We start from the raw sequence: 14,037 nt of genomic DNA, 5'->3' as shown, positions 1-14,037 counted from the left end.
CACTTTACCATGTGCAGGGTTATCAGCGCAGAATAGCCCGGGCTTTTAATAAAAAGGTTAAAATCAGAGATCTCGAAGAAGGCAATCTTGTTCTAAAAGAAAATCGAGCACCAGTACTTGACCCAAGAGGCAAATTCAAGCCTAATTGGTTAGGGCCATACATCGTGGACCAAATCTTACCCGGAAAAGCCGTCAAGCTCCGTAATTTAAATGGAGAAATATTGCCGGAACCAACAAATCTTGATCAACTCAAGAGGTTCTATGCTTGAACACCAGAAGGCCGTCTTTTGGCCGAATAAAACCCAAATTCATAACCCAAAATCAAAAAATATATAACCTTTTGCAAACCCTTTCGAGCCTACATAAAATTTTCCTTCAAAACCCAATGTACTAGGGGCATTCCCCTGAACTACGCATGACCTGATTCCTACACTGGGATACGTAGGCAACCTGTTCACAGGTTCGGTCGAAACTCTTGCAAAACCTTAAGCCATTCTTTGAAAAGCTCTACCTCACCTGTAAAGTCCTTTTGGTGTTCAAAAAAAAAAAAAAAAAAAAAAAAAATGGAGCTTGAAAATCCGCTAGATTGAAAACCTGAAAAGGCGATCTAGGCAAAATTCAGGATCATTCCTCTGCTAAGTTGAAAACCTGAAAAGGCAGCTTAGGCAAAAGTTAAGGGGGTAGCCTGCTGAGTTGAAAACCTAAAAGGCGATTCAGGCAAAAGTTAAGGTTGAACGGTCCGCCAAGTTGAAAATCTAAAAAGGAATACTTGGTCGTGGTAAGATGGGGTTCACGCCAGAAGAATTACATCGACCTCTGAACTCTCAGTAGGTCAGGCAAAAATAACAATGATTCCCGAAACTAAGGGCATTAATTTCAAAACAATCCGAAAGTTGATAGAAGGATATATGAAGTATCACTGTCTTAAAAAATAAGTGAAGATGTTTATCAGTGGAGAAACATTCTTTAAAAGAGGCTAACCTAACCCAAAAGAAAATACTGATAAGTCAGAAGCATCACGAGATCACTTGAGTAATCTTTCTTATTTTGTCTTTTTATTACCAATGTCTGTGGTTCTATTTTTAGAAAAATTTACAAATGCTATTTTAAAGAATTGTTGTAGGGTGCAATCACTCTGAAGGCAGGTTCATTAACGGATTCCGAGAAACTTGGAAAAGGTGCGACTGTCACGAATGGTGAAAAATCGTTGCAAGAATGATCTCTGGTCAATGAATAGAAGAAGGTTAGAAGGCCTTAAACTGGGGCAGGTTGCTAATAAAGTGGCATCTCATATTCAAGCCTTGAAAGACCTTTGCTGCATGGTGGTATTGAATCATTTGCTTCCAAAATTGTTAATTGGAGATTCCAGTTCCCCCTTTCCTGATAATCTCTGCTATCATATACTCTCTGAGTCCATTTGAAAGTGGTCTTCTTTCTTTGAACATCATACAAATATGATATCTCATTTCCTTGGAACTCCGTAAAAATACGGTATTCCATTTTCTTCTGAGTCCATTCAAAAATGTTCTCTTATTCTCTTTGAGCATCATACAAATATGATACCTCATTTCCTTGGAATTCCGTAATTCATCAAATCCAATTCTACGTTAAATTCAAATTCCCAAAATTCATCAACTCCAATCCTACGTCAAATTCAAATTCCCCAAATTCATCAAATCCAATTCTACGTCAAATTCAAATTCATAAAAAAACCTCCAAATTCATTAATCTCAACCGAAGATTGAAGCCGTAAAAATACGGTATTTCATTCTGAGTCCATTAAAAAATGTTCTCTTATTCCCTTTGAGCATCATACAAATATGATACCTCATTTCCTTGGAACTCCGTAAAAATACGGTATTCCATTCTCTTCTGAGTCCATTCAAAAATGTTCTCTTATTCTCTTTGAGCATCATACAAATATGATACCTCATTTCCTTGGAACTCCGTAAAAAATACGGTATTCCATTCTCTTCTGAGTCCATTCAAAAATATTCTCTTATTCTCTTTGAGCATCATACAAATATGATACCTCATTTCCTTGAAACTCCGTAAAAAATACGGTATTCCATTCTCTTCTGAGTCCATTCAAAAATGTTCTCTTATTCTCTTTGAGCATCATACAAATATGATACCTCATTTCCTTGGAACTCCGTAAAAAATACGGTATTCCATTCTCTTCTGAGTCCATTCAAAAATGTTCTCTTATTCTCTTTGAGCATCATACAAATATGATACCTCATTTCTTTGGAACTCCGTAAAAATACGGTGTTCCATTCTCTTCGAGTCCATACAACTACGTTCTCTTATTCTCTTTGAGCATCATACAAATATGATACCTCATTTCTTTGGAACTCCGTAAAAATACGGTATTCCATTCTCTTCAGGTCCATACAACTATGGTCTCTTACTCTCTTTGAGCATCATACAAATGTGATGTCTCATTTCCTTGGAAGCCGTAAAAATATGGTATTTCATTCTGAGTCCATTCAAAAATGGTCTTTTCTCTTTGAACATCATATAAATGTGATGTCGAGCGGCACCGCAGCGGGATTTTTTTACTACATTCCAATTCTAGGACTTCGTTTTGGGTTTTACATTAGGTAGTAAATGCTTGCGTCTAGGTTCCGTAGAGTCTTTTGTCGATTAAAGCTACGCAAAATGGTTCTGTCATTTTGACTTTGGTATTCGATGACTACGTCATCTCTACCAAAGAGGGGCATCTGTAGACACCCCATTTTGCTCTGCTTTGATTAAAAAAGAAATTAGGGTTTCGCTGTCAATTTTTCAGTATTTTCTATTCCGGTGTTCGTCCCTTACGCTTTCTCAAATCTTTCTGGTCATTTCTGCAATGTTCTGTTTTTTTCCGCTAAAGTGCGGAGAAGGGTTATTCGTGAGAATCCGAGCAAGGGAGAATTTGTACCCGTTTGGTGGGCCCGCATTGAACATTTGTTTAAAATTGAATCAACCGGGGGCCCACATTATGGGGCCCACATTGTGGGGCCCGCGTTGTGGGGCCCGCGTTGTGGGGCCTCAATGGGGCCTCTTGTGAGGCCTCTTATGAAGAGCAATGATGGTAGCTCTCCACTAAGACAACATGATGGGCCCTCCACTAAGAACAATAATGATGGATTCTCCACTAAGAAACATGATGGACCCTCCACTAAGAGCAATAATGATGGACTCTCCACTAAGAAACATGATGGGCCCTCCACTAAGAGCAATAATGATGGACTCTCCACTAAGAAACATGATGGGCCCTCCACTAAGAACAATAATGATGGATTCTCCACTAAGAGGGACAACATGATGAGCTCTCCACCAACATATCTCTCTCTCTCTCTTTCTCTCCCTATATATATCTCCCTTCCCATCCATAAGATGGAGGAAAAAAAAAAAGAGAAATTTATCTTCCATTATCTCTTTCTCTTCCATTATCTCTTCTAATCACTCCCTCCAATCCCTTTCCTCAATATATTCTTCCATCCCTCTCCCTAATATTCTTCTTCCATTATCTCTTCACTCCCTCAATCACTCCCTCTAAACACTCCAGAGAAAGCGAAAGACGGCGGAGCGGATCGGCGGCGGCAGGATTTTTTATATTTTTTTGGATTGGGCGGAGATCTTCACCACAGGTAGGTGCATTGTTCTCAAAATATTTCTGTATTTTTCCGAATTTTTCTGATTTTTTCCGCAAATTGTGTTTTAAAAATGGAAAACTCTTCAAAAAACATCTTTTGACGAAGAAAAATTAAATTATATACCAAACAGACTCTAAAATTAATGAAATTTCGTGGGAAAATAATATGTTACTGATTCATTTTACCATGAATTTATAAAGATTTTTGGAGTTTATTTGGTATATTATTTAATATTTTCTTTGAAACTTATCAGATTTTAGGAGAATTTTTACTAACATCAGATCATCATTAAAATTCATAAAATTTTTAAAGTAGTCTTATCTTCCATATTACTTGTTACTGTAAAATTTTCGTGTTATTTGGATCTGTTTTAATATGGGATGTAGTGTTAATTTATAATCTGGTCTGGAAATTGTAAAATCCGAAATTGGTAGTCAATAATTTCTAAAATTCATGAAACTCTCACTGCATGCTATTTTGATTCATATAGTATTTCTGTAGAAATTTCATAGAATTTAGAGTTATATTTCTACTAGTTTATGTGTTAATTGTGCAATCTGAACATTTAATGGTTTAATCAAGATTAAATGTGAATTTAATGTAAAAATATGCAAAACTCATCCTGTAAGCTACATACATTTTCATCTTGCTGCTGTAGAAATTTCAAATCATTTCGAATTTATTTGCAACAATTTCACTTGTAAAACCGCTCATATGCTTAAAATTGATAAAATCCATGGAAAATTCGAAATTAATTGAAAATCATATAAAAATTCCTAAAGAACTTTAAAATTCTGTCACATGTTCACTCCTTAATCCATTGAAACAGAAATTTTAGGATCTTTAGATTTTCCTGGAAAAATGGCCAGTGCATCCATAATCGTATCCCAATTGCAACTTGATCTTTGACAATTTGAATATTTAAGTTATAGCATGTTGTTGGCTCCGAGGTTATTGTCCACGGAAATCCTGAGATTCTGCCAGGCAATAAGATGCTATAACCTAAGTATTAAATTGCACAAGGAAAGAGCGCACGATTCCCTCCTTTGGATGCCATTCAAGGCCGAAATTGGTGAACCCTAGAACCATTGGTAATCCTTAAATGTCTAGAAACTGAAAATCTTCGAAATCTGAAACTCATTAACCTCGAGAACTTAAATCGATTTATCTTGTGTCTTTCGGAACCATTGGATTATGGTTTCCAATCTAAGAACCATTAGAGCCCAATTTAGGAATACTGGTGTCGTGCCGTGTCCTAGGTTTTAGGGAGTCCTAGAGTTAGGAGTCCAGCCTCATCACGGACGCTTGCTATGAATAGCAACCGTACCATAGGTCTAGTTACACTAGTCCCCCAATCTTTCCTTAAGACAAGCCTAGTAAACTAGGGTGTAGGCAAACCTGCATTAGTCTAAGGAACAACTTGCATTTAGATAAGAATCATACAGCATCTTAGATGAAATCCTAAGATAATAAAATCCTCAACTTGAATTAAATAACTACTTTTAAAACTGTTGAAACAGTCAAATCCGTTTAAGTCGGTGTCCTAGTTGAGTTAGGCATAAGTAGCTTAGCTTATGTGCACCGAACTACGTCGACTCTGATCCCAGTGAGGCTTGGGTACGTAGGCAGCTTGGATGTCTGATGGCATACCACCCGCGAGTCGGCACCACAACAAATTGTGGTGTTTTGTATATTAATTTTCTTGTAAATACTTAATCAAATCACTTAGGACTTTCCATGAAATTAGAATTCTAGGAGAACTTTCACTTAGATTGAATCCAGACAAATTAATAAATCAAGATACACATTTAGGATTCTCATTGAAATTAGATCATAGGATGCATGTCACTTAGTTCGCACATTAACATAGAGTTGAATGAGCCATTTAAAATAAATTTAAAAGAGTTAGCTTTTGGAATCGAAGACCGATTATCGGGCAGGAATGGTGCATGTGGCGGATAACTCCCCATACCTTCCATTCTCGTAACCAGGTAGCGAGTCTAGATTTCTGGTTAATTTCGGGTCCTAGATCCCACATCTAGGTGGCGACTCTGTCAGTCTCTTTCGTGTGGAATTCGGATTGCCTTAGTGATCCCAAGTTCACATGAAAGACGAATTCAAATCAACAATTAAAAATGCACACGCCAATCGCGTGGGAACGAGAGACCAAGAGAGAGCGCGCGGCGGCTCGCGCCCCACGCCCCTCTCGCGGGATCATGTCCCACAGTCATATTTCTATGACTAATAATACAAAATGCCTTTAGTATATTTATTCCTATGGACAAGAGAAAGTCAATACGAGGTAAGAAACAAGAGTAGGAATTTCATTGCAATGAAAGGAAAGCACATTCTAAGCATCCATGATTGTGAAGTTACAATTTCTGCCCATTCTTGTTCTGTAGACGGAGTACTGAGCTGGATCTTGATTCTTCAAAAATAGAAGAGAAACCCGCAATATTTTCCTTCAACGTATGCTTACCTTTTCGGGGTAACGATTTAGCTTGGGAATGGAGCTTTTTCTCTTCTAAATTTCCTTATATGGAGGAAAGGATGGAGACTCGATTTTACTAAAACAAATGCTTTCAGTTTGATTTATTTTAGGTAAGTCGAACCCTAAATAGATGAGTTATAATGTTTTTGTTCATGGGCAGTGTTCCCTGCTCCTATTTTTCAATCATGGTCCAAATACCCTTTAGATTGTTTGAAGTATTAATACATTTTGTTTCAGATTAAAGAGTGCTTTGCTCGATATTTTCAAAGGCATGCCTTGCCAACAATTAAGTTATCATTTGTGGATTTTCAACTTAACGGACCGTTTATACCCTGAGTTTTGCTAGAAACATGTTTCGGGTTTTTCGTTTCTACAGGCACGATGACCCTAATTTTTGCCAAAGTTGCCCTTTCAGTTTTTCGACCTAGCGGATCTTCAGATCTTCTTATTCTGGACATTGGAAAGACTTGCTTGTGAAGTCTTTAGAGATTCTGAGAACAAGGTTTGTTGGTTTTGTCAATGGTGACCGGACCTGAGATGATCAGGTTGCCTACGTACCCCAAGAAAACGTTGGGATCAGGTCCGCGTAATTCGAGGCTTTTTAAAGGGAAACTAATTGGGTTGTTTGGCTTTCCCAAATGGGACCAAACTTGAACTGACCAAGTTGCCTACGTACCCCAAAGAGGATTGTTATCAGGTCCACGTAGTTCGAGGCTTTTATGTGGGGAAAAGGGGATCGAATAGAGTGAAGTAAATGACTTATGTTGGCTTTGCCAAAAGGGACCGAACCTGAAGTGATCAGGCTGCCTACGTACCCCAAAGAAGGATTAGGACCAGATCTACGTAGTTCGAGGCTTTCTGCTAAGGAGCATGGGTGAAGGGTTTTGCTTATTCTACAAAGTGTGACTGAACTTGAATTTGTCAGGCTGCCTACGTACCCCAAAGAAGGTTCGGATCAGGTCCGCGTAGTTCGAGGCTTGAAGGTATTTTCAAAAGAGTTTTGAATTTTGTTGATGAGTCATTTTAGGCTCTGATCGGGGCAAGGAGGCCTTCGATGTTCAAGAATAATATCTTTTTATTTGATCGAGGTTCGTAGGTTCGGAAATTCTATCTCCATTTTGGTCAAGAAGTCTGATGTCTTTTTCGGACAGGATTTCATCAACGATGTAGGGGCCAGACCAGTTAGGTCTAAAATTTCCCCTTGGATCGAACACAGAAGCTCGGCATTCTCTTAACACCATATCCCTCTCTCTGAGTTCTCAGATTCAAACCATCTTATTGAAAGCTCTTTCTACTCTGCGCTGATAGCCTTGTACGTGGTACGCTGCTTTCAACATTTTCCCATCCATTATGCATAATTCTTGATGACTAATGCGGCCCCATTCAGATTCTGGTAGATTACTTTCCATCAGGATTCTGAGTGATGGGATTTTCAACTCGATTGGTAGAACAGCTTCTATACCATACATGAGTGAGTACGGAGTTGCTCCAGTGGATGTACAAACAGCGCCATTAGTCTTAGGCCGGTACGAAGACGACTTACGATGCTTGATTCTGAATTCTTCATGCAACGTGGCTACCTCCTTCTTGAAGTGGGAACCGTTGTCTGATACCAACTCGTGCGGGACTCCATATCTACAGATGATGTTGGCCTAGATAAACGTGGCAACTGATGCCGATGATATTAAAGCATATGATTGTGCTTCGATCCACTTAGTGAAGTAATCGATCGCAACAAGTATATACTCGTGCCCACTGGAGGACTTAGGGGAAATCTTGCCAATAATGTCGATTCCCCGGACTGAGAAAGGCCACAGAGATGTGAGCGAGTGAAGCTCTGAGGGTGGCACATGTATCAGGTTACTGTGAATCTGACATTAGTGGCATTTCTTAACAAAAGAGAAGTAATCTGCTTCGAGAGTAGTCCAGAGTAACCCGGACGGAGGATCTTCCGAGCTAATATTTTGCCGTTCATATGAGGACCACAGACACCTGAGTGAACATCTTCTAAGATTTCTGCGGCTCTGTCTTCATCGACACAAAGGAGCTGGACTCTGTCAAATGATCTGCAGTAGAGGTCTCCTCCACAAATGACATACCTAGATGTCAGTTTCTGCAATGCTCTTTTCTCCTTTAAAGAGGCCTCTGGAGGGTGTCCCCTGCCGGAGATAAGATTTTTGATATCGAAATACCAAGGTTTTTCGTTTGGACATCTGGCTGCTATCTGAACCATGTGTACATATGCTGGGATGACGTGTCGCTTTATTGCCAAAGGACGGACCTTAACCCCTACTGGGATGTCAACCATGGATGCAAGAGTGGCCAAGGCATTAGCGAATCTATTTCTCAATCTAGAGATGTAAGTAAAGCTGATATTGTGGAAATTCTTCATTGAACTCGTAAGGTAAGTGTGATACGGAATCAACCTATCTTCTTTGGTAAGCCATTTCCCGTTTGTTTGACAAATGATCAACAGAGAGTCTCCGTACACATCGAGGTCGTGTACCTCTAATGACAGGGCTCCTTCTAGACCAGTTATGCAAGCTTCATACTCAGCCATGTTGTTGGTGCAGCTGAATTCTAACTTGATGGAGATTGGTATGTGCTCATCTCGAGGTGAGACAAGAACAATACCAATTCCTCTTGAGTTTGACACTCCGTCAAAGTACATAGTCCATGTAGTTGACTGGATGCATCTCTGATCGTCATGATCCCTTCATCTAGAAATTCACGGCTCAGCTCTGTATCTTCAGTAGGTTCATCGGCTAACTATTCTGCAATGATTCTACCTTTGACAGACTTATGGGTGACACATATGATGTCAAATTCTGATAACAACAACAACCAACGAGCAGTTCTGCCGATCAGGGCTGGTTTTTTGAACAGATACTTCATCGGATCAATTCGAGATATGAGGAAGATCCTCTGTGATAACAAATAGTGCTTGAGCCTTTGAGTGGCCCACACTAGTGCTAGACAGGTTTTCTCCAGTTGAGTGTAATTCAGTTCATATTCCAGCATCTTCTTACTGAGATAATAAACTGGCATTTCTTTTCTTATTTCTGGATCTTCTTGTGCCAACATACATCCGAGAGACGTGTCCGTGGTGAAAAGATACAGGAGAAAGGGTCGTCCAGCGACTGCAGGTGATAACACTGGTGGTGATGACAAACATTCTTTGATCCTCTCAAGCTTGCTGACATTCAGGGTTCCACTGCTTGGAAGCATTTTTCTTTAGAAGCTTGAAAATCGGCTCGCATGTACTGGTAAGCTAAGTTATGAAACGGCTTGAGTACTGAACTTTTCCCAAGAATCCTCTGATTTCTTTTTCTATTTGTTGAGACGGCATTTCCTGAATTTCCTTTACTTTGGCAGGGTCTACCTCGATTCATCTATGGCAGACTAGGAAATCTAATAATTTTTCGGAGACAACTCCAAAAACACACTTGTTTGGATTAAGCCGAAGCTTATCTTTCATGATTCTTTTGAAGAATCTCCTTAAAACTTGAACGTGGTATGTTCGAGTTTTGGCTTTGACAATCATGTCATCAACGTAGACCTCTACTTCCTTGTGGATCAAGTCATGTAAGAGCGTAGTTGCAGCCCTTTGATAAGTTGTACCTGCATTCTTGAGACTGAATGGCATCACCCTGTAGCAGTAGGTTCCCCACTGTGTAGTAAACGTTGTCTTGGTCTTGTCTTCTTGAGCCATCTTTATCTGATTGTATCCAGAAAAACTGTCCTTGAATGAGAGTAAGGCATGACCTGCCGTGTTATCGACGAGGATGTCGATGTGAGGCAAAGGAAAGTCATCCTTTGGACAGGCTTTGTTCAGATCTCTAAAATCGACGCAACACCGTACTCTTCTATCCTTTTTAGGCACTAGAACGATGTTTGCCATCACTCGGAATATGTGACAACCTCTAGAAAACCTGCTTTCAGTTGGTTGACCACTTCATCTTTGATTTTGAGGACCCATTCAGGCTTCATCCTTCTGAGCTTCTGCTTCTTCGGCTTAGCTTCTGGGAAGAGAGGGATATGGTGCAGGACAATTTTCTCACTTAATCCTGGCATGTCTTTGTATGACCAGGCAAAGACTTATTTAAATTCTTTTAACAATTTGATTAATTCCGCACGCTCTTCAGGGGATAAGGTTTTGTCATCTTTATCTCCTGAAGCAGGGATTCAGTGCCTATGTTAATAGTTTCAAACTCATCTTCTAATGGTTTTGCTCGATGCTGCTCGATTCATTTCAATCGGTTATACCTATTCTTTATTCAGATCTAGATCTAGTCAATAGCTTTTGATCGCCATTACCTTGGCCATGATTAGCCCTTCGATTTATTAGTTATAGGATTTGACCCGTTGTCATATGCTCTCACCTATGGCCAGTCATTCATTTGATTATCTTTCTCCTATGACCACACTTCATCTACTGATTGTGAGCTTACCTTCTCACTGTGGGTTGAGTATTGATATTCTTGCTGAGAGTCTTGCCCTACTATTTTGGTTGAGCTGTGGGGATCCCTTGTATAGCCGTTACGCTGCCAGATTTCATCCAGAGCATTTTGAGCATGACTGTGTAGACACCCCCATTTTGCTCCGCCTTAGTCAACAAAGAAGTTAGTGTTATTCTATTGGTTCTTCGGTGTTTCCAATTCCTGTGTTCGCCTCTTATATTTTCTCAATTTTTTTAATCGTTTCCGCCATGTTTCGCATTTTTTTATGCTAAGTGTTGAGAGGGGTTGTTCACAAGAATCTAAGCAAGAGAGAATTTGGATCCATTTGGTGGATCCACTTTGAGCATTTTTTATCAAACGAGTGTGCCCCACATCGTTTTAATAAATATTGGGTTTGAATTTATTTGGATCTAAAAAATAAAAATCGGTTTCCTTAAATGACCCCTCAATCGGACAGCCAGAATTATCTTATGGTCTCCCATCAAATCAACGGTTTAGATCATCCAATGGAGGAGATTTAGGGGGCGTGTCTGGTTTACAAATTGAGGCCCACAAGTTGAATAGCTTGATCAATCTATGGGAACGGTTAGGGACCCATGTGTGTGTTCTTTCCTGCAGGTAAGACCCACCAATGTAGATTAGGACTCTTTTATGTTGCAAATTCTTCCAAAGGTGGGACCTACCCAAAGTTGACTCAAAATTCAAGATTAAGTGCAAGGGTTGGATTTCTGTTAGAAAGCTACAAGTGTAGTCATTTAGAAGAGAAAGTATACGTGCCATGGCTTTCCTTATCTTATTGTCTTCTAAGATTTGGAGGAGTTAATGGCATTCCTTAATATGTTTTGGATGGCAAGCTATTGATCAAGGGTGGCAGCTTACCATTTATATTGCACATTTAATAAGCCATAAAGGAATAGATGGAGAGTGGATGTTTCATCTTTATTGGGTATACTAATTTCAGCCTCACCGAGTGAACCAAGATGGGTATGAATTCTAGAAAATGCTAAAATGGCAGTACTACATGGGGTTATTTTAAGATATGTTAAAAATGGAAAGAGATATCACGTTTGGGTTGTCTTGGGCAGCAGATCTTCACGCTTAAGAGGATGATCCTTTTATAAAAGAAAAATAGAAAAACCTCTCGAAAAACCTTCCCTGGAGAGAATTCACGTTTTTTTCTTGGACAGAACTCACCTTGCTACAGCTCTATCATCTCTGTTATCTCTCACAGATCTCCCACACACTTCATCTCCCATATTTAAGCCCTCTCTTGGATTCTCGTCAAAGGGATCCTCTGTCAAACAAAATTTTTGGAGTTCCATCCTTGCTGAAGCAGATCTTCACCCTCAACCTTCTTTGTGACAGAGTTCCTCTCCCATAGGTTTTTAGGGAGATTTCACATTCCTTTTCCGGGGGGCAACAGCGGATTAGAGTTTGAATTTTTCAAAAAAAAAAAGAGAAAAAAAAAACGAAGAAAAACATAACATCGTTCTTCCTCTGTTTCTCTCTCACTCTCTCATCTCTGTTATCTCTCACGCTTACTCCCTCTCTTTCTATCTGTCTCTCTGTTATTTCACTCTCACTCTCTCATCTCTGTTATCTCTCACGCTCACTCCCTCTCTTTCTATCTGTCTCTCTGTTATTTCACTCTCACTATTTCATCTCTGTTATCTCTCACTCTCTCTTTCTATCTGTCATCTCTCAGTCACCCTCTCACCCTCTCACCCTCTCACTCTTCCTCTTGGTTATACTCCCTCACTCTCCCTTTCTGCTTTTAATCTCCCACACTCACTTCCCTTATCATTCTCTCTGTCAACCCCTCTCTATCTCTTTCGCTCGCTCTCATCTCCTCACTGTATCTTTCATTCACTCATTCTCTTCGCCAACCTCTCTCTCTCTCTCTCTCTCTCTCTCTCTCTCTCTCTCTATTACCCTCTCACTCTCCCTTGGCCTCTCTCTCATCCATATCACTCTCTCTCTCAGTTGTGAAAAAAAAAGAAAAACAAAAAGAAAAAAGAAGGAATCGGATCGTGCGGCGGCGGGATTTTCGGATTTTTCGGCTCTTGAATTGGGCGAGGATCTCGACTACAGGTAGGTACACGATTCTCAGATTTTTCCAAGATTGTTTGGTATTTTTCATGTATTTTGCATGATTTTTAAGCATTTAATTGAATTTAATTCAATATTATATCTGTGAGCTAAAAATCATGATCTTCATGAGTGTTTCAAATCCGTTTCGTCCCAAAATTTTAATACAATGTTCTACTTAAATAGAGTAAAATAACTATCGGATCGGATCGGGCATTGGATCAAAGGTTATTTAGAATTTGAGTGAAGAGTTGAATTTTATTTAAAATAATGGCTGAGAAATTACGAAATTCGAAAAAAATAGCCATCTCAGGATGATCTATTTTTTGGAATTTTAAATTTTTATTGTGTTCATCATATCAGAACAAGATTAAAGGACGTTTTCCGGAGTCGTAATTTTCTCGAAAATCGTGTTTTAAAAATAGAAAACTCTTCAAAAATATCTTTTCGACGAAGAAAAATAAAATATATAATAAAAAGATTCCAACAATAATGAAATTTTGTGGGAAAATAATATGGTACTAATACATTCTACCATGAATTTTTAAGAATTTTTGGATTCTGTTTGGTATATTATTTTATGCTTTCTTTGAAAATTATCAGATTTTGTGAGAATTTTTACTGACATCAGATCACCTTTAAAATTCACACAATTTTTACAGTAGTCTTATATTTCATATTTCTTGCTGCTGTAAATTTTTAAATTAATTTGGATTTTGTTTCCTATGGGATGTACTGTTAATTCATAATCTGGTCTGAAAATTGTAAAATCCGACATTGATAGTAAATAGTTTCTAAAATTCATAAAAATCTCACAGCATGCTATTTTTACTTATATCTTTCTACTGTAGAAATTTCAATGAATGTAGATTTCTATTTCTAGTAGTTTCTGTGTTATTTTTGCAATCTGGTCTTATTATTGTTAAATCAAAATTAAATATGAGCTTAATGTAAAAATCTGCAAACCTCTTTCAATAAGCTACATTCTATCACATCTTGTTGCTGCAGAAATTTCAAATCATTTTGAATTCGTTTGCAACAATTTCACTTGTAAAATCACTCATATGGTTTAAAATTGATAAAATCCACTGAAAAACTGGAATTAATTAAAAGTCATCATAAAGCTTCTAAAGAACCTTACAATTCTGTCACACGTTCACTCCTCAATCCATTGAAACAGAAATCTTAGGATCTTTAGATTTCTCTGGAAAAATGACCAACGCATCCATAATCATATCCCAATTGCAACCAATCTTTGACAATTTAAATATTTAAGCTATAGCATGTTGTTGGCTCCGAGGTTCACTGTCCACGGAAATCCTGAGATATGCCAGGCAATAAGATGCTATAACCTAAG

General features: G+C 38.6%; 1 protein-coding gene across 1 annotated transcript; it reads right to left on the bottom strand.

Annotated features, from left to right (window-relative positions):
- Nucleotides 1-7,397: 7,397 nt before the first annotated feature.
- Nucleotides 7,398-8,803, bottom strand: LOC143853961 (uncharacterized). The gene is made up of 2 exons (XM_077363657.1): nucleotides 7,997-8,803; nucleotides 7,398-7,784 (listed from the first exon to the last, which is right to left on the bottom strand). The coding sequence occupies exons 1-2, from the start codon at nucleotides 8,801-8,803 to the stop codon at nucleotides 7,398-7,400; spliced, it is 1,194 nt and encodes a 397-aa protein (XP_077219772.1).
- Between the last annotated feature and the right edge of the window lie 5,234 nt (nucleotides 8,804-14,037).

Source organism: Tasmannia lanceolata, unplaced genomic scaffold (assembly GCF_043159265.1).
Source record: "Tasmannia lanceolata isolate RefF3 unplaced genomic scaffold, GAP_Taslan_0.1 ptg000020l, whole genome shotgun sequence".
Lineage (NCBI taxonomy): Eukaryota > Viridiplantae > Streptophyta > Magnoliopsida > Canellales > Winteraceae > Tasmannia > Tasmannia lanceolata.
The sequence above is the reverse complement of the archived record's forward strand: the minus strand, read 5'-3'. Positions and strand labels throughout refer to the sequence as shown.

Coding starts and splice junctions, on each gene's coding strand:
- LOC143853961 (XM_077363657.1), bottom strand. CDS start 8,803: ATGTACTTTGACGGAGTGTCAAACTCAAGAGGAATTGGTATTGTTCTT. Junction 7,785..7,996: donor CCACTAATGTCAGATTCACA/GTAACCTGATAC, acceptor ACGTTTATCTAG/GCCAACATCATCTGTAGATA.